The sequence below is a fragment of the Carcharhinus amblyrhynchos genome, chromosome 21 (assembly GCF_965287045.1).
Source record: "Carcharhinus amblyrhynchos chromosome 21, sCarAmb.v2.hapA, whole genome shotgun sequence".
Classification (NCBI taxonomy): domain Eukaryota; kingdom Metazoa; phylum Chordata; class Chondrichthyes; order Carcharhiniformes; family Carcharhinidae; genus Carcharhinus; species Carcharhinus amblyrhynchos.
In genome coordinates, this window is record NC_137344.1 from 19,063,269 (window position 1) to 19,091,204 (window position 27,936).

The 27,936-nt window shown below is 40.6% G+C and overlaps 2 protein-coding genes across 6 annotated transcripts in view; one reads left to right on the top strand and one right to left on the bottom strand.

The window, feature by feature from the left end:
* Positions 1-17,881, top strand: part of LOC145356679 (monocarboxylate transporter 7-like) — a 47,011-nt gene extending 29,130 nt beyond the window's left edge. For all 5 annotated transcript variants that reach the window (XM_080209558.1, XM_080209557.1, XM_080209560.1 and 2 more), the window contains 3 exons: positions 9,421-9,549; positions 12,112-12,939; positions 15,178-17,881. In XM_080209558.1, the coding sequence (XP_080065684.1) occupies positions 9,421-9,549; positions 12,112-12,939; positions 15,178-15,440 (1,220 nt within the window). In that variant the 3' untranslated portion in view covers positions 15,441-17,881. The remainder of the gene's footprint in view (positions 1-9,420; positions 9,550-12,111; positions 12,940-15,177) is intronic.
* gna13a (guanine nucleotide binding protein (G protein), alpha 13a) overlaps positions 1-27,936 on the bottom strand; it is a 464,418-nt gene that overhangs the window by 274,518 nt on the left and 161,964 nt on the right. The window lies entirely within an intron of this gene.

Genomic DNA, 27,936 nt, shown 5'->3' on the forward strand with positions numbered 1-27,936 from the left:
TGTGGTCTCACCAACGTCAGGTGTAGTTGCAGCATAACCCCACAGCTCTTAAACTCAAACCCCCTGTTAATAAGCACTAACACACTGTAAGCCTTCTTCGTGGCTCTATCCACTTGAATGGCAACCTTTAGAGATCTGTGGATATGAAGCCCAAGATCTCTCTGCTCCTCCACATTCCTCAGAACCCTGCCGTTAAGCCTGTAATGCTGATGACACCAAAGTCGGAGGTGTGGTAGATTGTGAGGAAGGGTGTCATAGTTTGCAGGAAGACTTGGACAGGTTGCAGAGCTGGGCCGAGAGGTGGCGGATGGAGTTTAATGCGGAGAAGTGTGAGGTAATTCACTTTGGTAGGAATAACAGATGTGTTGAGTATAGGGCTAACGGGAGGACTTTGAATAGTGTGGATGAACAGAGGGATCTAGGTGTATGTGTACATAGATCCTGAAAGTTGGGAATCAAGTAGATAGGGTGGTTAAGAAGGCATACGGTGTCTTGGCGTTTATTGGTAGGAGGATTGAATTTAGGAGTCGCAGTGTCATGTTGCAACTGTACACAACTCTGGTGCGGCCGCACTTGGAGTACTGTGTGCAGTTCTGGTCCCCACATTACAGGAAGGATGTGGAGGCTTTGGAGAGGGTGCAGAGGAGGTTTACCAGGATGTTGCCTGGTATGGAGGGGAGGTCCTATGAGGAGAGACTGAGGGATTTGGGGTTGTTTTCGCTGGAAAGAAGGCGGCTAAGAGGGGATCTTATTGAAACATATAAGATGATTAGAGGTTTAGATAGGGTGGACAGTGATAGCCTTTCTCCTTGGATGGAGAAAGCTAACACGAGGGGGCGTGGCTTTAAATTAAGGGGGGGGTAGTTATAGGACGGATGTCAGGGGTAGGTTCTTTACCCAGAGGGTGGTGAGGGATTGGAATGCCCTGCCTGCTGCGGTTGTAAATGCGCCTAGTTTGGGGGCGTTTAAGAGATCCATGGATAGGTTTATGGACGAAAAGGGATTGGTTTAGGTTAGTGGGTCATTGTTTTTTAATTGGTCGGCGCAACATCGTGGGCCGAAGGGCCTGTTCTGCGCTGTAATGTTCTATGTTCTATATGTTCTATGTTCTATGTAATCCACATTCCAGTTTGTCCTACCAAAATGAATCACCTCACATTTATCAGGGTTAAACTCCATCAGCCACTTCTCGGTCCAGCTCTGCATCCTATCAATGTCTCTTTGCAGCCTGCAAGAGCCCTCCACCTCATTCGCTATTCCACCAATCTTGGATCAGCAAATCAGCAAGTTTACTAACCCACCCTTCAGCCCCCTCTTCCAAGTCATTGATAAAAATCACAAATAGGAGAGAACCCAGGACTAACCCCTGTGGTAACTAGCTTCCAGTCTGAAAATTTTCCTTCCACCACTATCCTCTGTCTTCTATGAGACATGGTAAGAAGTCTCACAACACCAGGTTAAAGTCCAACAAGCTTTCGGGGTTTGCCCCTTTGTCAGGTGAGTGGAGAGTTCTGGTCTCAAGAGCATATAAAGGCGCACACAGTTTACAGAATACTGATTAGAATGCGCATCTTTACAGCTAATCAATTCTTAAAGGTGCAGACAATGTGAGTGGAGATAGCATTAAGCATAGGTTAAACAGATGTGTATTGTCTCCAGACAGGACAGTAAAGCAGATGTTACAAGCCCAGGCAAGTCATGGGGGTTACAGAGAGTGTGACATGAACCCAAGATCCTGGTTGAGGCCATCCTCATGTGCGCGGAACTTAGCTATCAGTTTCTGCTCAGTGACTCTGCGCTGTCGTATGTCGTGAAGGTCGCCTTGGAGAATGTTTACCTGAAGATCAGAGGCCAAATGCCCATGACCACTGAAGTGCTCGCCAACAGGATGTGAACAGTCTTGCTTGGTGATTGTTGAGCGGTGTTCATTCATCCATTGTCGTAGTGTCTGCATGGTCTCCCCAATGTACCATGCATTGGCACATCCTTTCTTGCAGCATATCAGGTAGACAATATTGGCTAAGTTGCCAGAATATGTGCTGTGTACCTGGTGGATGGTGTTCTCACGTGAGACGATGGCATCCGTGTCAATGATCTGGCATGTCTTGCAGAGGTTGCTGTGGCAGGGTTGTGTGGTGTCGTGGTCACTGTTCTCCTGAAGGCTAGATAGTTTGCTGTGGATAATGGTTGGTTTGAGGTTGTGCGGTTGTTTGAAGGCAAGAAGTGGGGATGGCCTTGGCGAGATGTTCATCTTCATCAATGACATGTTACAAACTCCAAAGATGATGTCGTAGCTTCTCTGCTCCGGGGATGTATTGGATGAAGAAGGGTATTCTGTCCACCATGTCCCGTGTTTGTCTTCTGAGGAGGTTGGTGCAGTTTTTCGCTCTGGTGCGTCAGAACTGTCGATCGATGAGTCAAGTGCCATGTCCTGTTCTTATGAGGGCATCTTTCATGGGTCTGGAAGTGTCTGTTCTGATCCTCCTCATCTGTGCAGATCCTGTGGATATGGAGGGCTTGTCCATAGGGGATGGCTTCTTTAACGTGTTTAGGGTGGAAGGTGGAGAAGTGGAGCATCGTGAGGATATCTGTGGGCTTGCGGTACAGTGAGGTGCTGAGGTGACTGTCCTTGATGGAGATGCATGTGTCCAAGAATGCAACCGATTCCGGAGAATAGTCCATGGTGATTCTGATGGTGGGATGGGACTTGTTGATGTCATCATATAGTTGTTTCAGTGATTGTTCACCATGAGTCAAAGGAAGAAAATGTCATTGATGTATCTAGTGTATAGCATCAGTTGAAGGTTCTGTGCAGTGAAGAAGTCTTGTTCGAGTTTGTGCGTGAAGATGCTGGCATATTGAGGTGCGAATTTGGTCCCCATGGCTGTTCTGTGTGTCTGGATGAAGAACTGGTTGTTGAAGGTGAAGACATTGTGGTCCAGGATGAAGCGGATGAGTTGTAAAATTGCATCTGGAAACTGGCAGTTGCAGCAATGCCATCGTCATGGGGGATGCTAGTGTAGAGCACCAAGGCACCCATTGTGACGAGGAGTAAAGCATTTGACAAAGTCCCTCATGGCAAATTGGTGCAAAAGGTTAAATCTCACAGGCTAAAAGGAGAGCTAGCTAGATGAGTGGAGAACTGGCTTGGCCATAGAAGACAGAGGGTAGCAGCGGAAGGGTCTTTTTCTGGCTGGAGGTCTGTGACTAGTGGTGTTCTGCAGGGCTCTGTACTGGGACCTCTGCTGTTTGTGATATATATAAATGATTTGGAAGAAGGTGTAAATGGTGTGATGAGTAAGTTTGCGGTCGACACAAAGATGGCTGGACTTGCAGATAGCGATGAACATTGTCAGAGAATACAGCAGGATACAGATAGGCTGGAAAATTGGGCAGAGAAATGGCAGATGGAATTTAATCCAGATAAATGCGAAGAGATGCATTTTGGTATAACTAACGTAGGGGGGAGCTATACAATAAATGGCAGAACCATCAGGAGTATAGACACACAGGAACCTGGGTATGCAGGTTCACACGTCCTTAAAGGTGGCAACACAGGTGGAAAAGGTGGTGAAGCAGGCATATGGCATGCTTGCCTTTATAGGACAGGGCATAGAGTATAAAAGTTGGCGTATGATGTTGCAGCTATATAGAACATCGGTTAGGCCACATTTGGAATACTGCGTCCAGTTCTGGTTTACCAGGATGCTGCCTGGTATGGAGGGTCTTAGCTATGAGGAGAGATTGGGTAGATTGGGGTTCTTCTCCCTGGAAAGACGGAGGATGAGGGGGTGACCTAATAGAGGTGTATAAAATTATGAAGGGCATAGATAGGATGAATAGTAGGAAACTTTTTCCCAGGTTGGAGGTGACGAACCCTAGGGGTCACAGGTTCAAGGTGAGGGGAGCAAGGTTTGACACAGATGTCAGAGGGACATATTTTACACAGAGGGTGGTGGGAGCCTGGAATGCACTGCCAAGCAGGGTGATAGAGGCAGACACGCTGGGATTGTTGAAGACTTACCTGGATAGCTACATGAACAGACTGGGAATAGAGGGATACAAACAAATGGTCTAGTTGGACACATGAGCGGTGCAGGCTTGAAGGGCCTGTTTCCTGTGCTGTATTGTTCTTTGGAGTGCCCCTGGTTCAACTGCTCCAATGTGCGCTGAGTTTCTGTAGGAAGTCCATAATGTGGCGACAAAAGCTGGGGGTTCTTTGTACAATGGGTTTCAGGATGCCCTCGAAGTACCTGGAGAGATTCTTGCACAAGGTCCCATGCCCGATATGATGGGATGACCGGGTGTGTTTGCCTTGTGTATCTTTGGGAGGCAGTAGAGATCTCCCACGCAGGGAGTACATGGGATGAGAGCACGGGGGATGCTCTGAAGGTCTGGATCAAAGGTCTTGATCAGAGTGTTGAGTTGGCGGGTGTGTTCTTTGGTCGGATCTGCGGGTAACTGTCTATAGTGTTCCTCGTTGTTCGTTGCAAAGAAGTGTACCAACAACCGAACAACGAGCAACACTATAGACAGTCACCCGCAGATCCAACCAAAGAACACACCCATCAACTCAACACTCTGATCAAGACCTTTGATCCGGACCTTCAGAACACCCTCCGTGCTCTCATCCCACGTACTCACTGCGTGGGAGATCTCTACTGCCTCCCAAAGATACACAAGGCAAACACACCCGGCCGTCCCATCGTATCGGGCAATGGGACCCTGTGTGAGAACCTCTCCGGTACATCGAGGGCATCCTAAAACCCATTGTACAAAGAACCCCCAGCTTTTGTCGTGACACTATGGACTTCCTACAGAAACTCAGCACACATGGAGCAGTTGAACCAGGGGCATTCGTCATCACAATGGATGTCTCAGTGCTCGACACCACCAGCATCCCCCACAACGATGGCATTGCTGCAACTGCCTCAGTACTCAACACAGACAACTGCCAGTTTCCAGATGCAATTTTACAACTCATCCGCTTCATCCTGGACCACAACGTCTTCACCTTCAACAACTAGTTCTTCATCCAGACACACGGAACAGCCATGGGGACCAAATTCGCATCTCAATATGCCAACATCTTCATGCACAGGCTCAAACAAGACTTCTTCACCGCAGAGGACCTTCAACCGATGCTATACACTAGATACATTGATGACATTTTCTTCCTTTGACTCATGGTGAACAATCACTGAAATAACTATATGATGACATCAACAAGTTCCATCCCACCATCAGAACTCACCATGGACTATTCTCCGGAATCGGTTGCATTCTTGGACATATGCATCTCCATCAAGGACGGTCACCTTAGCACCTCACTGTACCAGAAGCTCACAGATAACCTCATGATGCTCCACTTCTCCAGCTTCCACCCTAAACACGTTAAAGAAGCCATCCCCAATGGACAAGCCTTCCTCACCCACAGGCTCTGTTCAGATGAGGAGGATCACAACAGACACCTCCAGACACTGAAAGATGCCCTCATAAGAGCAGGATATGGCGCTCAACTCATCGATTGATAGTTCCGATGCACCACAGCGAAAAACTACACCAACCTCCTCAGAAGACAAACACGGTGGACAGAGTACCCTTCTTCGTCCAATACTTCCCCGAAGTGGAGAAGCTATGACATCTTCTTCAGAGTTTTCAACATGTCATTGATAAAGACAAACATCTTGCTAAGGCCATCCCCACACCCCCACTTCTTGCCTTCAAACAACCGCACAACCTCAAACCATTGTCCACAGCAAACTATCTAGCCTTCAGGAGAACAGTGACCACGACACCACACAACCCTGCCACAGCAACCTCTGCAAGACATGCCAGATCATCGACACAGATGCCATCATCTCACGTGAGAACACCATCCACCAGGTACGCGGCACATAATCTTGCAACTCGGCCAACATTGACTACCTGATACACTGCAAGAAAGGATGTGCCGAGGCATGGTACACTGGTGAGGCCGTGCAGACATTATGACAATGGATGAATGAACACCGCTCGACAATTACCAGGCAAGATTGTTCACTTCCTGTTGGCGAGCACTTCAGTGGTCATGGGCGTTCGGCCTCTGATCTTCGGGTAAATGTTCTCCAAGGCGGCCTTCATGACATACGACAGCGCAGAGTCGCTGAGCAGAAACATGAGGATGGCCTCAACCGGGATCTTGGGTTCCTGTTGCACTATCTGTAATCCCCATGACTTGCCTGGGCTTGTAACATCTCACTTACTGTGCTGTCTGGAAACAATACACATCTCTTCAACCTATGCTTAATGCTATCTCCACTTAAATTGTCTGCACCTTTAAGAATTGATTAGCTGTAAAGACTCGCATTCTAATCAGTATTCTGTAAACTGTGCGCGCCTTTATATGCTCTGTTTGAGACCAGAACTCTCCACTTACCTGACAAAGGGGCAAACCCCGAGACCTTGTGGGTTTACTATCAAATAAACTTGTTGAACTTTAACCTGACTATGTCTCATAGAAGACAGAGGATGATGGTGGAAGGTTAAAGTCCAACAGGTGTATTTGGTAGCAAAATCTACTAGCTTTCGGAGCACTGCTCCTTCATCAGATAAGTGGGGGCTCTGTTCACAAACAGGGCAGATAAAAACACAAACTCAATTTACAAAATAATGGTTGGAATTGTCTGTACGTTTAAGACTTGATTACCTATAGATTTGCATTCCAACCATTTATTTTGTAAATTGAGTTGGCATTGGCATGGATCTGCTGCAGAGCAACATCATTGTCAGACTCCTGCTCTCCTTAAACTTTACACCTCTAAGTGGTGCTCTGCACCTGCCCTCTCCAGAAACGCAGAGCACTGCATCTCTCATAAAAATCCATGAAAGTAATGTAGTGTCGATAGGCAGGGAGAAAAGACAAATCCCTTTTTACAGCACTAGCTACCATATGGTAAGCTTAAATATCTGGTGCAAATGTTGGTGAATGGGTAGGGTGGGTAAATGGGTAGGATGGGAGGTGGGTCAGAGGATAGTTAGGTCAGTCTAACAAGGGGAGAGTGTTGGTCAATGTGCTTACTCAGGACTTAAATTTTTCTATCTAACATTTATTAGGGAACTATTAAGGTAAGGCCCATGGAAGTGTCTGTCCGACTCTAGGTCAGAGTCAGACATTTGCTGAGGGTCCTGGCGAGCAGGGGAATTGCCATAGTGGTCAGTGCATCAGGACTTCTTCCGGGTCCAGACATCCATAGTCCAACAATCCAGAAACCAGAAAATCCGGGCTATTATCCTCCTCCAGAAGAACAAGTAATATGTCTGTCTTGAAAGATACTTGTGTGTTAAACAACAGAGATCAAAAACACCTGCCATTAAGTGATACTCACACTACTGCAACAGGACCTGTTTTAATTTATTCTTTCATGGGATGAGATCAGCATTTGTTGCCCATCCCCAATTGCCTTGAATGGCTTGCTAGGTCATTTCAGAGGGCCGTTAAGAATCACATGTTGGGCAGACCAGGTAAGATGGCAGATTTCCTTTCCCAAAGAACACTGGGGAACCAGATGGGTTTTTACAACAATCAATGATAGTTTTGTGGTCATCATTACTGAGACAAGCTTGCAATTCCTGATTTTAAATACCAGTAACTGCTGTGATCCTAAGCCTGATATTAGCCTGACCCTCTGGATTACTAGTTCAATGACATGCCAATACACCATTGCCTCCCCATGTATAAAGGCCATATAGGATAGACTTACTGCATCCTAACTAGGTAATTTATAAAAACTACTTTAACAAAACAAGTGACTGGGTGGTATGAGCTAAACAAGCCTGTCTGAAATTCCAAGGACAGCTATTTTCGTCCATTCCAGTACAGGCACTGTAATTAACTTACCGCTACTCAGGAGCTAGCATGTATTGATGTCCATTGGTAATCAGTAGGATTGCTTCTGCTGAAGTAGGCTTTAGTCAAATTGAAAATTACAGAATACAACACTCTCACGTGTAACAAACAGTGCGGGAAGATTACTTCACTACCTACCTATTTATTCTTAATTTTCTTTGAAGAGAATGTTTCCCAGTAATATTCATTGCATATAAGACATGGTACCATAGCAATCCTCAGCACGGAACTTTGTTCATAATTTATCTAGTTCATAATTTATATTTTTTAAACATAAGTTTTGTTTTAGGAATTAAAGTTTTAACTATAGAGAAATGGGGCTATCCGGTTAAGAAACTGATAACAACCAAGAAGTAAATGGAATTCAGACAAACCTCAAGTTGGTTACACTGAAAAACTAATCGGTATTTACCTTAGAAGGTCAGAAAGAGAGTTGTAAACACTTGAACAGTGGGTGACCCATCTTTAAAACTTAGGGATAGCTGAAAGGCTTTCACTTAATTCAATATGTGGTTTGCAGATGAAAAAAAGCTGAAAGCAGCTTCACAATCATGAACTCAACAGTCTGGAGAAGGGCCAGTTCATACATTAGTAATACAAATTCTTCGTATGGGCTACAGGATCAAGAGTAACATCAAAGGTAGAATAATTTGTACACATTTCAGTTTTTGAGGACGTTCCAAGGCATGCAACACTGTCATGGAGATAAGCTATAGAAGGTTCTTTAATGCAATTTAGTTTGATGTTTGCTCAGAATTCAGGCAGTTTCAGCCTCAGCTTTGCAATTCACTGAAAGGAGAGAGCCAAAGGAAATGAAAGGCAGGCCTGCAGTTAACCAGAGAAAATACTAACTTTGTTGTTCACTTGGCGGAATGCAAGGGGGCTTAATCTCAGTTTGGATTCCATGAGGGGAAAAATGCTGTAAAATTGCTAGAGGAAAATCTATTGTGGTTCTCACACAGCCTTTGGCAAAGAAAGCAAACAGCAGAGGTAGCTTGAAAGCATTGCAAAGATAAACAGAACAAGGGATTGAGGCATCCATAGTCAAGAGATAGTAAATAAACCTTTAACTTGGAAAATACTTAGAACACTAAGGAGAATTTAAGTGAATTCCAGTAGACTATGGCATAGTTTTGGGCAGTCCTTACAGATGTAAATAATGTGAGATATTCTGATGTATAAGAGAATTCTTTGTGGAAATAAGTAAATCCGAGTGGATAACATACACAGTCACAATGTAAATGGTGCATGTTTTGTTTTGTTCTGTATAAAGCAAGTTTGCTTTTGTTTAAAAATGTGAAATCTTACAGCATAGCTCGATTGGTTAAATACTGGGTGTTCTGATTTATCTTTAAGCGTTAACAGTTCCAACAGGATTGTAACAAACTTGAGTAGGGAACAGTTCTTAAACCTACTAAACATGTACTTTGTTAATATTATACTCTACACTGAACTAAGTTTCATAATGGCATTCTTAATTAAATTCTGGATTGGTTAAATTTATTAATGAATTTATTTATTTTCTACAACAGGAGTCGGTTTCTGTCTCAGCTTCCTTCCCACAGTCACAATCCTCTCCCAGTACTTTGATAAGTATCGCTCTCTTGTCATTGCTGTGGCATCCACAGGAGAATGTTTTGCTGTCTTCGGTTTTGCACCCGGTAAGTGTCCAAACTGACATTATAGCCCTTAAACTGATGTGGGTCAGGGAGACTGAAAACTCTTGCGGATTGGTGATCAATAAGTGTACTTCCTTCTAAGTATTTGTTGTCCTTTACTGCACTGCTGAAACTTGCAAAGATCAAGACTACTTTATTAAAACTTTAATCACAATTGTTTCTGGACCAGATGCATTATTATTTCTATAAATTGACATGCAACTTAAGCTACATTTCAAACCTTTGTATGGACTTACAATTGAATTTTATTTACATTTGTCTGAAGCTGCAAGGTACTCCTTGATCTCCTATGACTTTGAACAGGAATTAATACCAAATGTATACTATAAATCATACAATAAGGATGGCAAACTCCCCTCATTGAATAATAAAAATAGTTATTTAAAAATATTGATGAAATAAATGCAGATGCTTTAGTGTTGAGCTTCCAAAACATATACAATTTAGGAACTGTCCCCTTGGATTTAGGAAGCGTAGGAGAGGAGTCAGAAATTTATTAGCTAGCCACCATTAATTTGCAACAGGTATGTAATGTCCCTTAAACCTAGCTAAATTTTTTGCCAAGATCACTACCATGGTTGACATGGATGTTATTCAGTTTTAAAAATTCTTTCACGGGATGTGAGCTTTGCTGGCAAAGTTGCAGCTGTTGCCCATCCCTAATTGCCCTTGAACTGAGTGGCTTGCTAGGCCATATCAGAGGACAGTTTAGTGTTAACCACATTGCTGTGGGTCTGGAATCATATGTAGATCAGACCAGGTAAGGAAAACAGATTTCCTTCGCTAGAGAACATTAGATGGCTTTTTACAATTGTTAATAGTTCAATGGTCGTCATTACTGAGACTTGGTTTAGATTCCAGATCTATCAATTGCATTTAAATTTCACCAGCTGCCATATACGTTGGGCTATTTGTTAAATATTGCAAACTTGGTTCCAGAAATTCCAGAAGGCATCTGAAAAGGTTCTATACAAGAAACTTACTAAAAATTAAAGCACATGGAATTGAAGGCAACTTACTAACATGAGCAGGGAACTTGTTCTTTAGCAGGAGACAGACAGCAGGGATAATGGGTATATGTCTCATTTGGCAGGATATGAATAGTGGTGCCCCCAGAAGTTTGAAGCCTCAGCTTTTCACAATATTTATGAATGACTTAGAAGAAGAAACAGAGAAACATAATCAAAGTTTGCTGACAACACTTAAGTTCGGTAGCACATCAAGCAGTGTTGATTCAAGTAGAAAGCTGTAATGGAGCATTGATTGAGTAGATAAATCTGTGGCAGATAAAGATGACTGTAGGCAAGTGCAAGGTCATTCACTCAGACTTAAGAAAAGGAGATCAGGGTATTTGTTAACTGTTGCAAAGTTGGCTGGAATCATTAAAAGACACAAAAACAAAAAAGTCTATTGGAATGTTTGCCTTTAACTCCAGTGGGTTGAAATCTGGTTAGATTGGATCTAGAGCAACGTTTTAGTCTTTGACAAGCATGTCAGCAGGCATATATTGGCATTAAAAGGGTTAAAGTGCAGATACACTGAAATGAAGAAGTTACCTAAAAGGATTAAATTATGCAGCATGATTACATAGACGAAGCTGGTAATACCTTGTACACAAAAGGATAAAGAATAATCTCATTGAAATGTTTAAGAATATTAAATAATTTCATATAATAGATGAACAGAAAGTCCAAAAAATGTTGCAAAATCTTAACGTTACAAATGTGCTATTTAGGAGTGATGTTAGGAAGTACTTCTTCACAAAGTTCATCTGTTGTTGAACCTCTCTTTCATGTTTTTATCTCCAGACTTAATTACACCAAAGCTGTCATGACTATCCTCTGGAAACTTCAGCTCATCCAAAGCTCCGCTGCCCATATTCTGACTCACACCAAGTCCAATCCAAATATCACTGGTATTTCTGACCAACACAGGCTCCTACCCAACATCATCTCAAAGTTAAAACTCTCATCTTTGTGTTCAAATCGCTTCATCACTTGCCTCACCATAGCTCTTGTTATTTCACCCATCTCATACAAATCTCTACAAACGCCATTCCTCCAATTCTGTTCTCTTATGGATCCCCAATTTCCTTCACTCCCCTACCGGTGGTTGTGCACAGTGTAGAATTCCCTCCAAAAACCTCCCTACCTTTCCTCCTGAAATGCCCCTTAAAACCTACCTCTTTGACTAAGATTTTGGTCACCTGCCCTAATATATCCTTAAGTGACTTGGTGTCAAGTTCTGACTGATAACGCCTGCACTATGATATTTTATGTTAAAGGTGCTGTTTAAATGCAAGTTTTGGTATTTTGAAATTTGTAACACAGCCAAAAGCTGTTGAGGTCAACTAAAAATTCCAAACTATGATTGATGGATATCTGTAAGGTAGGGATGCTTAGGGAAATGGAATTAAGATGGGTAAATCATGTCAAGATGCAGATCAGGCATGATATTACTAAATGGCTCTCAGTTTCTATGATCAGGTGCACACAGAAAAAAGAAATGCAATCTACTAATGCAATGTTTTGCTCTCTGTTTTAGCTTTTACATTGCTGAAGAGCTATCTTGGATGGAAAAATTGTCTCCTAGTCATAGGTGCACTGCAACTAAACATTGTTGTGTGTGGAGCGCTACTTCGGCCACTTGTTATCAGAAAAACGGAGGAAAAAACGGAGGAAAAAACAGAGGAACCAGTGGATGTGTCCATGGAATCCAAGTATATGCTCGAAAATGAGGAAACGTGCATCTCTGTAGAATCTGTGGACTCAGGAGTGGAATCTTTATCTACCTCATGTGATCATTTGGAAAATAGTAAAAAATGTACAACAAGTAATATTCACAAAGAAAAAATTCAGATGCTTCTAGATGAGAAGTCAAAACCACAGCATCAACCAAAGTTGCTTGACTTTTCAATTCTAAAAGACAAAAGCTTCATCTTTTATGCACTTTTTGGACTATTTGCCACTTTGGGATTCTTTGCACCTCACCTTTATGTGATTCCTCTCAGCATTAGCCTAGGTGTTGATGGATGGTCAGCATACATGCTATCTGCTATGGCAATAATGGAGGTGTTTGGTAGGTTCTCAGTTGGCTGTGTCCTAAACAAGCAGCCAATACGGAAGATTTACATTGAACTAATCTGTATGAGCCTATTGAGTATAGTTTTGCTGTGCTTTCCATTCGCAAGAGGATTCTGGAGCCTTGTTGCATGCAGCATGCTGTATGGATTCACGTTCGGGACTGTGGCTAGTGTTCACATTCCAATGTTGGCAGAAGATGATGTAGCTGGAGTTGAGAAAATGTCATCTGCTGTCGGAATTTACAGCTTTATACAGAGTTTTTCAGGACTTGCTGGGCCACCCATTGGAGGTATTTTTATTTTAGATTACCATTGAGTCAAGCCTCAAAATTTATATACTAGCAGGGTGGAAACTTCAGTGAAAGTGGAATGTTTTTAACTTGCTCCAAGAATAACCGTCTGGCATCACAGTAGCTATTTCTCCGTTATGTTATGCTTTTGCAAAAAAGCTCTGCATTTAGCTGTAACCAACTGTTCCAACTGCAACAAGGGCTGAAAGGTCAATAATTTAGAATATATGCTGTGCAAAAATGCTAATATATTTTGTAAGAAAATCAATAACAAATGTTAAGTCCGGATTGGACAAGCAGGAAAGTTCCAGTGTCATCAAATTAATGTTGTGTGTTTTAGTTTGAGACGTTTTAAGTATCATTAGGAGATATCTTCTTTTTTCTATTGTACTTGGGATTGTCACCAGCACCTCCTGTCAGTCACTCACTCTTCCAATCCCACTGCATTCAAGTCTCATGCCACATCTTTCCATCTGATAGACATTCCTCTTTCCCTTCTTTCTGCCAATCCCATCTCCAACACTTCCTCATCACATTTCCTCTCTCCCTAACAGATGACCATACCATTTAAATTTCTTCTTGGCTACTTTCTTCAATGTTCCCACAAACTTCACTGATCTCCCTGATGTACTGGTTCCTGCTACTGTAACTTCTTTTCACTCCACATATCCATTTCAGCATCCCCATTCTAGTTAGTATCCAGATGTTCCTTCTCTTGAGGTTGTCCCAGTTTTTGCACGATATAACAAGGCTGGTCTTACAACTGCCCTTTCATTTTCAAAGTTACTTTATCACATTACACTCCACTGCTCTCTTGCCAATTACTCCAACCAGTTAATCTGTTGCTAATATTTCCATCTTCATTGATCCCCAGGTACTTGAAATTACTCATTTTCTCCAGATCTTCCCTCATAATCTTCCTTAGACTCAAACTGACAGATCATATATTGGGTCTTTAGTCTAGATTGAACTTCACACTCATCTTCCAGTGCTGTTCTTCAGATACTCATACATGTTCTTATCATTCCCACTGCATCTGCAAATATCATTTACCATGGTACTTCTTGTTTCACTTGCTTATTAGAATATTACTGACAATCATCTGAATGATGGAAATTTTATGTAAAACTATGGCATGCAAATTCTTAGGCCTGTTACAATATACTTTCTGAAAACTGTATAGTGTCGCCCAGTTATTAAGTTACCAGAATTAAATTCATGTAACCTACATTAAACCATTACTTCAGCTGCAAATAACTGCAATTGGTGCAAATAAAAGTCAAAAGTTTCAGGGTGATCCAGTAGAAATGCTTCACACTTAATCGTTAGAATGTTAACCAAGCTAACTATCCCACTGGTACTTTAGAGAAAGCATCTGAAGCGAGGTAGGCAATTTTCTCTAGAAAGAAAGCTCAACAACACAAATAAGTATAATTTAGTAATAACTAGAATCTTTATTAAAAGCAAATTACTGCGAATGCTGGAACCTGAAACCAAGAGAAAAAGCTGGAAAATCTCAGCAAGTCTGTCAGCGTCTGTAAAGAGAGGAAAGAACTGACGTTTTGAGTCCAGGTGGACTTGAAATGTCAGAGCCTTTATTTCCAACTTGTGTCCCAGTAAACAAGCATTACAACCCAAAGTCACTGACATTTGTTTGGAGAGGTTATGCATGTCATAAAATTGACTACTAACAGTATTAGCAAATGGATAATTTCTAATAACTTGAAAATTGTGCTTCTTTCTCCAATGCACTCATTTCTCAATAAAGATATGAACATTGAAGCTTACCATGGTAGGATAATATACAAACACACTCTAATGCTCACTTGCATAATATGCTTTATAATTTCAACCAAGACTTCTGTTTGATCTACAGAAACTGAATTCAAGTCATTTTATGGGGCCTTCTAGATCTCTATTGTGTGAAATATTTCACATGCTTAAAGGACAATTTCATGAGTATGCTGAAATCTGCAAGTAGATGCTTCATCTTTATCTGGTTATCTAAATTAATTTACCTTCATGGCAGAAAGTCCTGCATTTCAAGCTAATGTCTTTGAGGAAGCTTTGCCTGATTTAAGGGTTGTTTCCTAAACTAAAAGATTTTAAACATCAAGCTTATGACTTTTGTTGTTGATGTTTAGACTACTACCATTTCTTAAATCTCCTCCAGCCTGCTGAAAAAGTGTTCTGAATGTAAAAAAATAGAATTACATTGACTTTTTCTTTTGTTTTCAGGTTGGCTTGTAGATGTTACAGGCCAGAATTATGGATCTGCCTTCTTCTTCTGTGGTATTGGCATGAGTTTGGGTGCATTTTTTCTGGCATTAGTTCGACCATCTAAACAAGGGTTCTGTCAGAGAAAACAAGCCCTGGAGATTGATCAGCATCAGGAATTACAGAAGGACCTCAGAGTTGCTCAGGATGTGCCTGAAGACTTCCTTGAAACAGACTTGAAGAAATCAGAAAGTTTACAGAATCAGTTTCAAAGCATAGCTTGAAGAAAAAGTCATGCACAACCACAATGAATGCATTTTCCCTTTTCAAAAGTATCCCTTATTTATCCTGTCAACTTCCTCAACTTGGTCACATTTAATGCCAAACTTTCTCTGTTTTCAACAACAAAACTGATTACCCACTTCATAAAGAAGTACTGCAAGAAGCAAATTTTTCATATTTACTATTTAATGAAAACTGAACTAAAAGTGCTCAAAACTACAAAAATGAAAGCAGGAACACAATGAAATACGGAAGGTATTTAAGTTAGTTCAGATTGCTCCTATTCATTTTGATAATACATTCTGGATGCAATCTCATAACAACAACTTTTATTTCACCTGTGTTTTATCCTTTTAGATAAATGAGTGCATAATATGCCTGGATATTCTAGTTAAATGAGTGAATAATATGCCTAAATATTCTATCTTTATCACTTTAAATAGGATGATCAAAAGTAATTGACACGCTGGCTTAACAGTCGAAGCTACTGACCGAAATTTGTGTTTCGATAAATGGTGTCCTTGAGTTCCAAGGATGTCAATTATTCAAATGTTTCTGTATCCACTGCTCCAATATGAAACATAATATGAGGAAGCATTTTACTTTGGGGGAAGTGGAGATAGGCAACTCAATTTTACAGAGGTAGTCATTTGTGAAAAACTATTGATAATTGTGGAAAATAATCCAAAACTTAGAGAATCCTGGAGGATGTGGTGAGATGAACAGAGGTTAGAGGATGTGAATTTGTATGCCATTATGGAGCTAACATGTGCAAGATTTATTTTGTCACCCCAGATTTTACAAAACACATTCTAAGTGCCTGAGTTTTACAGAGATTTAAAATGACTACAAAAAGGTAAAATGTCAAGTGTAGACCTTTCATTCTTCAAATAGGTTCCTCCTGCACCCTAAACAACTTCTGGCTGTTTTAAAAAAGCATTAAATCAAAACTTGAATACTACCATCATATCTAGAACACTCTTCCAGCACTCCTCCCACACTTCTGGATTGGATACAATGAAGCACTGGAACAAGAGATCGTTCTCAAACTTCTTCTTGACAATCCAACTTTACCATCTTTTTGGTTATTAATCCTTCTGAAGATCTTCTTAAAATGTATTTTGAGCTTTAAGTATTGGACCATAGAAACAGTGCATCTTTCCCCCATCTCTATTCATTACACAATTCTCATTCTTTCTCAATCATTAAAAAGTAAAATGCCACAGCTCTCTTAGTTCTTTGCTCCCTCCCAGTTTCATGTTTTTAAAGTTTGGCATCACCTAATCTCTGCTGCCTACTTTCATTTTTCCCAACATTTTGTTTCTTGCCAGATAGGTGCTGGTTTCGCATTTTAAAAAAGCTCATCTTAAGTAACATTAGGGTCAGCCACGTTACAGATTTGAAGAATGAGAATTACACAATAAAATCTGATATCCAATTGTCAGTCAAAAACTGCAGTACAGGTAGGGCCTATGATAGTGTCAGTTGTAAGCATAAGTTAAAATGCTAAACTGTTCACAATCCAATTTTTTTGTTCACTATGTACAATGATTTTTCTGAACACGAAAGAATTGTATTTACATCAGAAATGATTCAATTCAAAGAATGAGAGACCTTTTCATATTCACTTCATCATCTACTTAAGTTAGATGGGATAGCCATGGGAAATCTTTGGGGTACGAAGATGCGGGGTGGAGGGGGGGAGGTGGCCTCGGGGAAGTTCTGTGTCAGAGAGTCGGTGCAGATTTGATGAGTCAAATGGCCTCTTCTGCACTGTCGGGATTCTATGATTTGATTATTTAATCCTAACTGGTTTACTCATCAAAGACACCTGCACTGATTATTAAGAAATTTGTGGCATAAGCATTCGTACTCTAAAGAGGAGAAAATGGCACGCCAAAATCAAAGACCTATTCAAGTTCCCAATAAATGGCATTCACAGCAATACAAGTGGTTGCTGGTCTCCTTTTGAGCGTCAACAGGTTCATCACTTGAGGAAGAAAATCAGACAGAATGTATGGTATTAGACTTACTGTTCCAACACCTTTTGCACTCCACTTTTGATAAAGCTCATCTATAATCTGAATTGTGTACTTACTATACAAGGTATTTCAAATGGCTTGTCTATATATCAAAAGTATTCAGGTGATACAATGTTCAGATGATTCAGGATGCAAGGATTGAACAAATACAAGTAACGATCTGAAGGATGTAACAAGATACATCTTTGAACAAAACTGCAACTAACTTTTTAATACTACATACTGAGGTTTTGAAATATGAGTAGGTTCAAGCAAAATTTTGTTAAAAAGAAAAAATTTTGCTCACTATAACCTTTATTTGTGCTTTTAACATACAATTTGTCCACCCCAGTAACTGAAAGTAGTTTAAAATTTGCTTCATATCTATAATTTTCCAATAAAACTTATTTTAAAATCTTAAACTTTTGTGGATTTCTCAAGTTTGAATTGTTCAATAGTTTATGAATTTTCTAAAGAACCAACACATGAGGACCAATTGCCTTCTGAGGAAAGAGCCACTGTGATATCATGGAAACAGGTAAGTGATTTTTTGAGGAGTATTTTTCTCGTAATTTAGTTGTAGTAACAAAATTTACTAGTGGTAATAATGGTAGTACTGGTGGTGTTAATTAATTTTAAATATATATATAAATAACACCAAAGGATGAGAGGACAAGTAACTTGTGGTGACTGCAAAATGTGGGAGCTTGTGGATGCCGAAGTGATCCACGGCAAATACGTCTGCAGCTTAAAGAACTTGGGCTCAAAGTTAACGAGTTGGAAGTATGAGCTAAGAACACTGCAATGCATCACAAAGTGGGATAGTTACCCGATTACTTTGTTTCAGAAAGCATACCTCTTAAACTAGAGTCTTCTGATTTGGTCAGGGATAAGAATGTGTGACTGCAAATAAGGTAGATGAAGGGATCAAGAAGTGGAAGAGCCTCAACCCTTGCAAATGTGTAACAGGTTTGAGGTTCATGAAGCTTGTATGGACAAGATGGAGGGAACTGCAAGGTGGATGGAGGGAACTGCAAGGTGGATGAGTGAACTGGCCATTCAAATAAGGCAAGCAAATAGGGTAACAGGATACAGTATAGTCAGGGAGATTGACTCAGTTCTCTGCAGTTGAGAATGAGAGTCCAGAAGGCTGTGTTGCCTGCCCAGCATGAGGTACTGAGACATCTGTTCGGTATTTGAAAGGAACTTGCAGTCAGAGGGGGAGGATCCAATTGTCATGATCCATGTGGTTTTACGTATGTCACTGGTACCTAGGAAAGAGGTTACTTACACAGCATGAGCAGCTAGAGGCTAAATTAAAAAGACCACAAGCTTGTTGATGTAGGGAAAATAAGATTAAAGAGATAAATGTGTGGCTCAAAGAGTGGTGTGGGAGAAATGGTTTTGATTCATGGAGAACTGGCACCAGTGCGGGGAGTTCTACCACTGGACAGTCTTCACTTGAACCATGCTGTGAACGGTGTTCTGGCGAATCATATAATTAGGATGATAGAGAGCGGTTTAAATGAAATCGTAGGGGGAAGGGATTATGTGAGGGGGAGAAATAAAAGGGAAACAACAAGGAAAAAGCAAGATAATATTTTGGGTAATGATTGTTAGCGTGTGGCAGGAAGGGATAGAATATACAAAATTACAAGTACACCAACAGATAAGGCCAGAGATTCCAAAAATGGTAAATAGAAGTGTTAAGTTAGGCTCCGTACCTGAATGTATGCAGCACCATTAACGAAACAAATAAATTGTTCGCACTGATGGAAATAAATACGTACAATCTGATTGCCAAATACAGAGATGGTAGAAACATGGCCAAGGCTGGAACCTGAATATCGAAGACTATTTGACATTTTGGAATAACAGAAAGCTAGCAAAGGGCGGTGAGGTTGCTTTGTTAATTAAGGAAGATAACAGTACAGTACTGAGAAATTACCTTAACTCAAAAGCGCAAGATGTAGAATCTGGTTGGGTAGAGATTAAAAATAGATAAGGTAAGAGGTCACTTGTGGGAACAGTTTATAAATGCCCTAACAGTGGTCACATGGTGGACAGAGTATTGAGAAATAGTAAATGGGGTGTGTAAGAAAGGTACTGCAATAACCATGGGTGATTTTAATCTTCACTTAGATTGGGCAAATCAGATTGGGAAGGTATCTTGAAAAATTAGCTTGGAACTTATTCAGGACAGTTTCTTAGAACAGTATATTCAAAGTGCATTAAAGTCCCACTCTAGGATCTGAGCACAAAAATCAAGGCAACCAAGGAAGTACTGCATTGTTGCTGATGCCATCTTTTTATAAGGCATTGAAGAAAGGCCCTTTTTGCCCTCTCCAGCTGATGTAAAGATCCCATGACAGTATTATAAAGATGAGCAATGGAGACACTCCCTGTGTCTCTTCAATCAACATCATAAAAACAGATTATCTGGTCATTACCACTGCTATCTGTAGGAATTAGCTAGCACTGTTCCTACAACAGTGACGATGCTCCAAAAGTAATTGGCTGAGAAGCATTTTGGGACATCCTGTGAAAGGTACTATATAAATGCAAATCTTTCTACTTTTTCTTTCTCTTCACCTAGTTTGGTCTCCTGGAATATACTTGCCTTCAAGGAAGTGCAACAAAAGTTCACAACATTGATTCCAGGGATGAAGGGCATGTCTTGTGCGACAAAATTGAGTAGACAAAGTCTACATTCTCTCAAGTTTAGAAGAGTGAGAGGTGATCTCACTGAAACATGTAAAATGCTCAAGAGGCTTTAAAGAGTAGACACTCAGGATTTTTGCCTGAATTAGGAGGAGGGGTTACATTGTCAGAATAAGGGGTCAGTCGTTTAGGACTGAAATGAAGAGAAAGTTCTTCACTCAATGGGTTAGGTCTTTAGAATTGTCTACTACAGTTGGGGATGCTTAATCATTGAGTATATTAAATCAGTAGTCAACAGATTTTTGGATACCAAGTGAATCAAGGGATACAAGAAAAGTGCAGCAAGCTGTCGTTGATATAAAATATCAAGCGTGAATAGCAGGCTCAAGAGGCCCGATAACCTAGTCCAATTTCTTATGTTCTAAAGGAAGCTCATCTCAGGGACGATTAGGATGCTAAGATTGCAAACATTCTGCCACCAGAGACATTTACAAGCAGAGGGATACAGTCAGTTAGGAGACTACAGAATGTGTGACAAGATCCAAAGATGATGTTTTCAGTCTTATCAATGCTTAGTTGGAGGAAACTATTTAAGACAGGGTGTTTAACACAAAATTTGACAGCACAGAGGCAGTGAAAGACTTGGGAGAAAACAAACTCTGAAGATGAGAACCATATTATGATCTAAGTAGTTTGGATGTGGAACACACAGCTGAGAGAAGCAGTTTTGATAGGAAAATAATCTACAAAGATGCAATGCTGCAACGTGACCAAGACTTTTTCAAGACAGTCCCTGCAAACCTGCAACCTCTAACATCAAGGCTGGGCAGTAGGTGCATGGGAGCATCACCAAGTTCTCCTCCAAGTTTCACACCATCCTAAATTAAATGTTTAACCATTGTTTCTTCAATGTCCCTGGGTCAAAATCTGGGAACTCCCTGCCTAACATCACTGTCAGAGGACTTTCACCACATGGACTGTGGTGCTCAAGAATGGTTCATCACAGTCTGAAGGGTAACTAGTTAAGGCCAATCAGTTCTGGCTTTGCCAGCAACGCCCACATCAGGAGACTGAGTAAACGAAATAAAATAAAAATCCTCAATAATATGGTAAAATGCATTAGCAATGAGAAATCAGGAAAATACATAGTTCTGCTAACTTATCAGTGTTTCAAGTATACTTTCTATGCCATTTTGAATAGAACACAGAATCTGAAACTTCATTTGATAGAATGATGTTTAAATCATAGACTCAGCATGGAAACAGGCCCTGTGGCCCAACGTCCATGCTGCCCTTTTTTTAAACCCTAAGCTAATCCCAATTGCCCGCATTTGCCCCATATCCCTCTATACCCATCTTAGCCATGTAATTGTCAACGCTTTTTAAAAGACAAAATTGTACCCGCCTCTACTAATACCTCTGGCAGCTTGTTCCAGACACTCACCATCGTGTGTGTGAAAAAATTGCCCTCTGGACACTGATGTGTCTCTCCCCTCTCACCTTAAACCTATGCCCTCTAGTTTTAGACTCCCCTACCTTTGGGAAAAGATATTGACTACCTAGCTGATCTATGCCCCTCATTATTTTATAGACCTGTATAAGATCACCCCTCAGCCTTATACAGTCCAGAGAAAAAAGTCCCAGTCTATCCAGCCTCTCCTTATAACTCAAACCATCAAGCCCTAATAGCATCCTAGTAAATCTCTTCTGCACTCTTTCTAATTTAATAATATCCTTTCTATAATAGGGTGACCAGAACTGTACACAGTACTCCAAGTGTGGCCTTACCAATGTCTTGTACAACTTCTATTCCTGTATTCAATGTCTGACCAATGAAACTAAGCATGCTGAATGTCTTCTTCACCACTCTGTCCACCTGTGGCTCCACTTTCAAGGAGCTATATATACCGCGAGATCTCTTTGTTCTGTAATTCTCCCCAGTGCTCTACCATTAACTGACTAAGTCCTGCCCTGGTTCAATTAACCAAAATGCATCACCTTGCATTTATCTAAATTAAACTCCATCTGCCATTCGTCAGCCCACTGGCCCAACTGATCAAGATCCCATTGCAACCGGAGATAACTTTCTTCACTATCCACTACGCCACCAATCTTGGTCTCATCTGCAAGGTTACTAACCATGCCTCCTTTATTCTCATCCAAATCATTAATATAAATGACAAATAACAGCTGGCTCAGCACTGATTCCTGAGGCACACCACTGGTCACAAGCCCCCAGTTTGAAAAACAACCCTCTATAACCACCCTCTGGTTTCTGTCAAGAAGCCAATTTTGTATCCATTTAGATACCTCACCTTGGATCCCATGAGACTTAAACTTATGCAACAACCTGTCATGCGGTACCTTGTCAAACACCTTGCTAAAGTCCATGTAGACAATATCAACTGTATTGCCCTCATCTACCTTCTTGATTACCCCTTCAAAAAACTCAATCAAATTTGTAAGACATGATTTTCCACTCATAAAGCCATGCTGACTGTCCCTAATCAGTCCTTGTGTCTCTAAATGCCTGTAGACCCTGTCTCTCAAAATAACTTCCAACAACTTACTCACCAAAGATGTGAGGCTCGTGGGCTTGTAGTTCCCAGAGTTCTCCCTGCAGCCCTTTTTAAACAAAGGCACAGCATTTGCCATTCTCCAATCTTCAGGCACTTCACCCATGACTATCGATGATTCAAATATCTCTGCTAGGGGACTCGCAATTTCATTACTAGCCTCCACAACATCCTGGGATACACTTCATCAGGTCCTGGGAATTTATCTATCTTGATGTGCTTTAAGGCTTCCAGCACTTCCTTCTCTGCAATATGTACAATCCTCAAGACATCACTATTTATTTCCCCAAGTTCCCTAATATCCATGCTTTTCTCAACAGTAAATACTGATGAGAAATGTTAATTTAGGATTTCACCCATCTCTCGTGAATCCGCACATAGCTGACCTTGTTGATTCTTAAGAAGCCCTACTCTCTCCCTTGTTACTCTTTTGTCCTTTATGTATTTGTAGAAGCTCTTTGGACTCTCCTTGACCTTATCTGCCAAAACAATCTTGTGTCCCCTTTTTGCCCTCCTGATTTCTCTCTTAACTCTACTCCTACATCCCCTATATTCTTCAAGGGATTCACTTGATCCCAGCTGCCTATGCATGCCATGTGCCTCCTTCTTCTTCTTCACCAGGGCCTCTATATCCCGAATCATCCAATATTCTCTACTTCTGCCAGCCTTGCCCTTCACTCTAAGAGGAATGTGCTTACCCTGAACCCTGGTTAACACACTTTTGAAAGCCTCCCGCTTACCACATGTCCCTTTGTCTTCGCACAAATTCCCCCAATTAACTTTTGCAAGTTCCAGACCTAATACCATCAAAGTTGGCCTTGCCCCAATTTAGAATTTTAACTCTTGGGCCAGACCTATCATTCTCCACAGTTATCTTAAAACTAATGGCACTGTGGTCACTGATCCCAAAGTGATCCCTCACTAACACTTCTGTTACCTGCCCTTTCTTATTTCCCAACAGGAGGTCAAGTTTTGCCCCCCACTGAATGAGAAATTCCTCCTGAATACACTCAACAAATTTTTCTTCATCCAACTCTCTAATACTATGGCTGTCCCAGTCAATGTTGGGAAAGTTAAAATCTCTTACTATTACCATCCTATTTTTCTTGGAGCTATCTGTAATCTCCTTACATATTTGCTCTTCAATTTCCCGCCGACTATTTGGGGGCCTATAGTACAAACCTATCAAAGTGATTTCCCTCTTCTTAATTTTCAGTTCTAGACTCTATGGCCGAACCTTCAGATATATCCCTCGGATATATAAGTAAAAAGAAATGCATATAGGTTAAACTATATTTCACAAATTTGCCACATAAATTTTACATCAAAATATATAACATTACTGTGACCTCCATATTAAAAAACTCATTTCCAACCCCAAGCAATTCATTTCCAACCCCAAGTACGTCCTGCAAACTATTTTAAGGATCTACTTTTTAAACATTTGCAAAATAAAGTAATTAGAAAGCGAACATCTGCGCAGCTTAAATATACACACAGCAAGAACAGGAAGTGTGATTGGCCAAATTTTAAAATCTCATATGATTGGATAGTGGCTCAGTTGTTTTCAATTCTTTCAACTAAAAAGATTGAGTAATTAAAAAAAAGTCAAACTTTGCAGTCAACTTGACTGTCACTTGAAGAATCTCACTATTATATTCTATCACATTCACTGTAATGCCAATTAGCTAAAATGGTTTACTCACTAAACTCTGCTTCTCCAAAAATATTTATTTGCCAAGTTGTAAACTTTATCTCAGTCATTTAATTTTTGAGGACAAGTGGTGCATAAATATTGATCTTTAAAATTAATGAAGCGGAACTTAGAATATTTTCAGATTTTCTGTTTTATATCGTGGACCATGATAACAAAAAACACTATTTCGAGCTGTAGTACTGTCTACATCTGAAATTTTGAATGACTGATTATCAGAACCAATTGGAGCATTCCTCAAATCTAATGGATTGCTGTGGCAAAGGCCACAGTTGCAATATATCTCATAAAAGTATAGAATATCTGTAAGATATTGGACACTAAACTAGAACGTGCTATATTCCCAGTTTAACATACTGCAGTAGCAGGCTTGGAGAATCATGGTAAGAAGTCTCACAACACTAGGTTAAAGTCCAACAGGTTTATTTAGAATCACGAGCTTTTGGAGCGCTGCTCCTTCATCAGGCAAGTAAGGAGCAGCGTCCAAAAGCTCAATTCTAAATAAAATTGTTGGACCTTAACCTGGTGTTGTGAGACTTCTTTCTTTGCCCACTCCAGTCCCATGTTGGCATCTCCACATCTTGGAGAATCATGAGGCAGGCTTTACTGATCTCACTGCTTCCACACAGGTCACTTGGCTCAGAAGCAGGAACATGGCTGTAGGAGGGTTGAATGAAAGTCTGGCTCTCATGGTAACACGACATTGGCTTATTATTCAAATAAAGGGAGATGAACCAGAATTCAAGAAGAACTGATTCAGAATTACATAAAATGCACAGCATACAAACAGGCCACTTGGTCCAAACAGTTTGTGTTGCCTTTTCGTTCCACCTGAGTCTCTTCTCACCTTTCTTTATCTAACTGTTCCCTTCAACCTTCTAAGAAATAAGTCCCAGTGCTTGGTTTACTTTTTTAAAGGCCTTCTTAACCTGCATTGCTACTTTTAATGATTAGTGTATTTATGTTTCCAGAAAACTTTGTTCCTCTACCCCATTTGGATTTAGGTTTCCTAAGTAATGTGACCTCATTATTTCTCTTACCAAAATGTAATACCTCACAGTTACTCACATTGAAATTCATTTGCCAAATATATGCACATTCTGTAAGTTTATTCATATTTCAAAGAATTCAATAATGATAGTCAAGTAGGACTTCCACTTTTGAAATCTATATTGACTATTCACCATTATATTTTTTTCTATTTTCTCCTTTATTCCATTATTTTCCCAACACATGTTAAGCTGGCTGGTCTATAATTGCCTAGACATGAAGTGGTGGAGGCTGCCTCGCTAAATATTTTTAAGACGCGGGTTGATGGGTTTTTGATAAGAGAGGGGATTACGGGTTATGGGGAGAGGGCAGGAAAGTGGAACTGAGCCGCGACAGATCAGCCATGATCTTACTGAATGGCGGGGCAGGCTCGAAGGGCTAGATGGCCTACTCCTGCTCCTATTTCTTATGTTCTTATGTTTTATTTCCTTCATTAAAAAAGGCACAAAGAAAGCTGTTCAATGGTCTTCTGGCACCACACCTCTTATTCATGCAGTAGCAAATACAGTGGAATAACTTGCAAGTTCATCTCAATGCAAAGATGTTCTAGCAGAGATGCAATCAGGATTTCATAGCTGCTTAAATGATGCTCTGGGCTTTGAGAAAACCTACTAACAGAAATACAAGTGAACTGTATTCCCTTACTCCACTGTCAGTTTCCCAAGTGAAAAGTGATGCAATTGCTGAGCTGATGAACAATGCTTTAATCACCTGCTTGATGCATGTGTGGACACTAATTTGACTCGTACTTAAATCCCCTGGGGCAGCTTGAAATATGCCAGGCATACAACTGTTCAAGGCTATGATGACCTTGGCAGTGATTGGCAATGCTTCCCTAGTGAAGTACAACAAACTGAGATGATTCTCCTCCAAACTTCTGAAGTGCATTTCTAGCTAGATGTAGTTTCATTTGGGCAGTAACTTTTATCATGTAATGTATAGCAAGTATATTGAGACATCTCTAAATGCCAGATGCTGTATGAAAAGAACTTGAACTGTTGTGAAAGTACATGTACTACATTGCACTTTTGGTAAAAACAAACGATTGAGGATGCTGGAATCTGATTCCTTCTCTTCAAGTGCTGTTGAGACCTTTCAGCATTTCTGTTTCTGTTGAATGTTTGGTAATATCCAATTTTTTTCTTACTCATTTACAGGATATGGGCATCGCTTGCAACTAGGGATGGGCATTTATTGCCCATCCTTAGTTGTCCTTCAGAAGGTGGTACTGAGCTGCTTTCTTGAACCGCCGCAGACTGAGGCGCTGTTACACCCACAGTGCTGCTAGGAAAGGAGTTCCAGGATTTTGACTCAGCAACAGGGAAGCAATGGCAATTTATTTTCAAGTCAGGATGGTGAATGGCTTGGTGGGGAGCTCCCAGGTGGCAGCATTCTTAAGTATCTGCTGCTCTTGTGCTTCTGGGTGCCAGTGATCGGCTGCCTAAGAGACCATGGTGAATTCCTGCAGTGCATCTTGTAGATGCTACACATAGCTGCCACCGTTCATTGGCGGTGGAGGGATTGAATGTGTGTGGTGGAGGGATTAAATGTTTGTGGAAGGGGTAGCAATCAAGTGGGCTGCTTTCTCATGGATAGTGTCAAGGCGGATTTGAACTGTTATGGAATACAACTTTACGTTTTTTATGAATAAAGCATACTTTAGGGGGAAAAGTCTCAACATAATTTCATGGGTCAGCATTGTGCTAGCATTCTGACCCAATTTTGCATCTCTCCATTCATCCTCTTCATCTCCCAAATAATGAAGTAGTAATCATCAATACAATGCCAATTATCAAAATTTTAACTGTAGCAGCAGAAAATGTTGCAAACAAAACTCATGAAAAATCCTTGAAAAAAATTAAGCAAAAATCAACTTTGAAAATACCAAGATAAATTTCACATTCAGATATATATTTTTAACAGCACAGGAAATTCAGGATCACCCAATTTTGGCCATGGTTGAACAGACCAGAAACAACTGCGATCAGAAGGGCATAATCTAATGTGAGTCAGGAGGAACACGCCTGCTCTTGCCAGCTCCACATTCAAAATAATTGACTTCACATTTGTTTGCAAACATCCTATAGGGTTGGTTTTCCTGAATGCAACCTATGATGCACAGCCTTGTTGAAAACCAATCTAGTAGCAAGGTCTTAAAGTAGACATTAGGATCCTTATCTACAATTACAGAAGACCTAAAAGCTTGCTTAAGGTGTGGGTAATGAATTTTTTTTGTCTTTACTGGACATTCTGTGTATACCTCTTGTCCGTTGTTTTGGAGACTTAAGAGATGACGCAGCACACACAAAAAAAGATGAGATCCAATGTCTAGGCAATAGGTCCATCTTTAAATACTGTTGATCTGAATCTTACTGTCCCCATGTCAAGACCAATGCAAATAAATGCAGCAAATTAAATGAACAAATGAAAGAAGCTAAAATTCTTTAAGTGAATCGATCTTTAAGGATACATACTA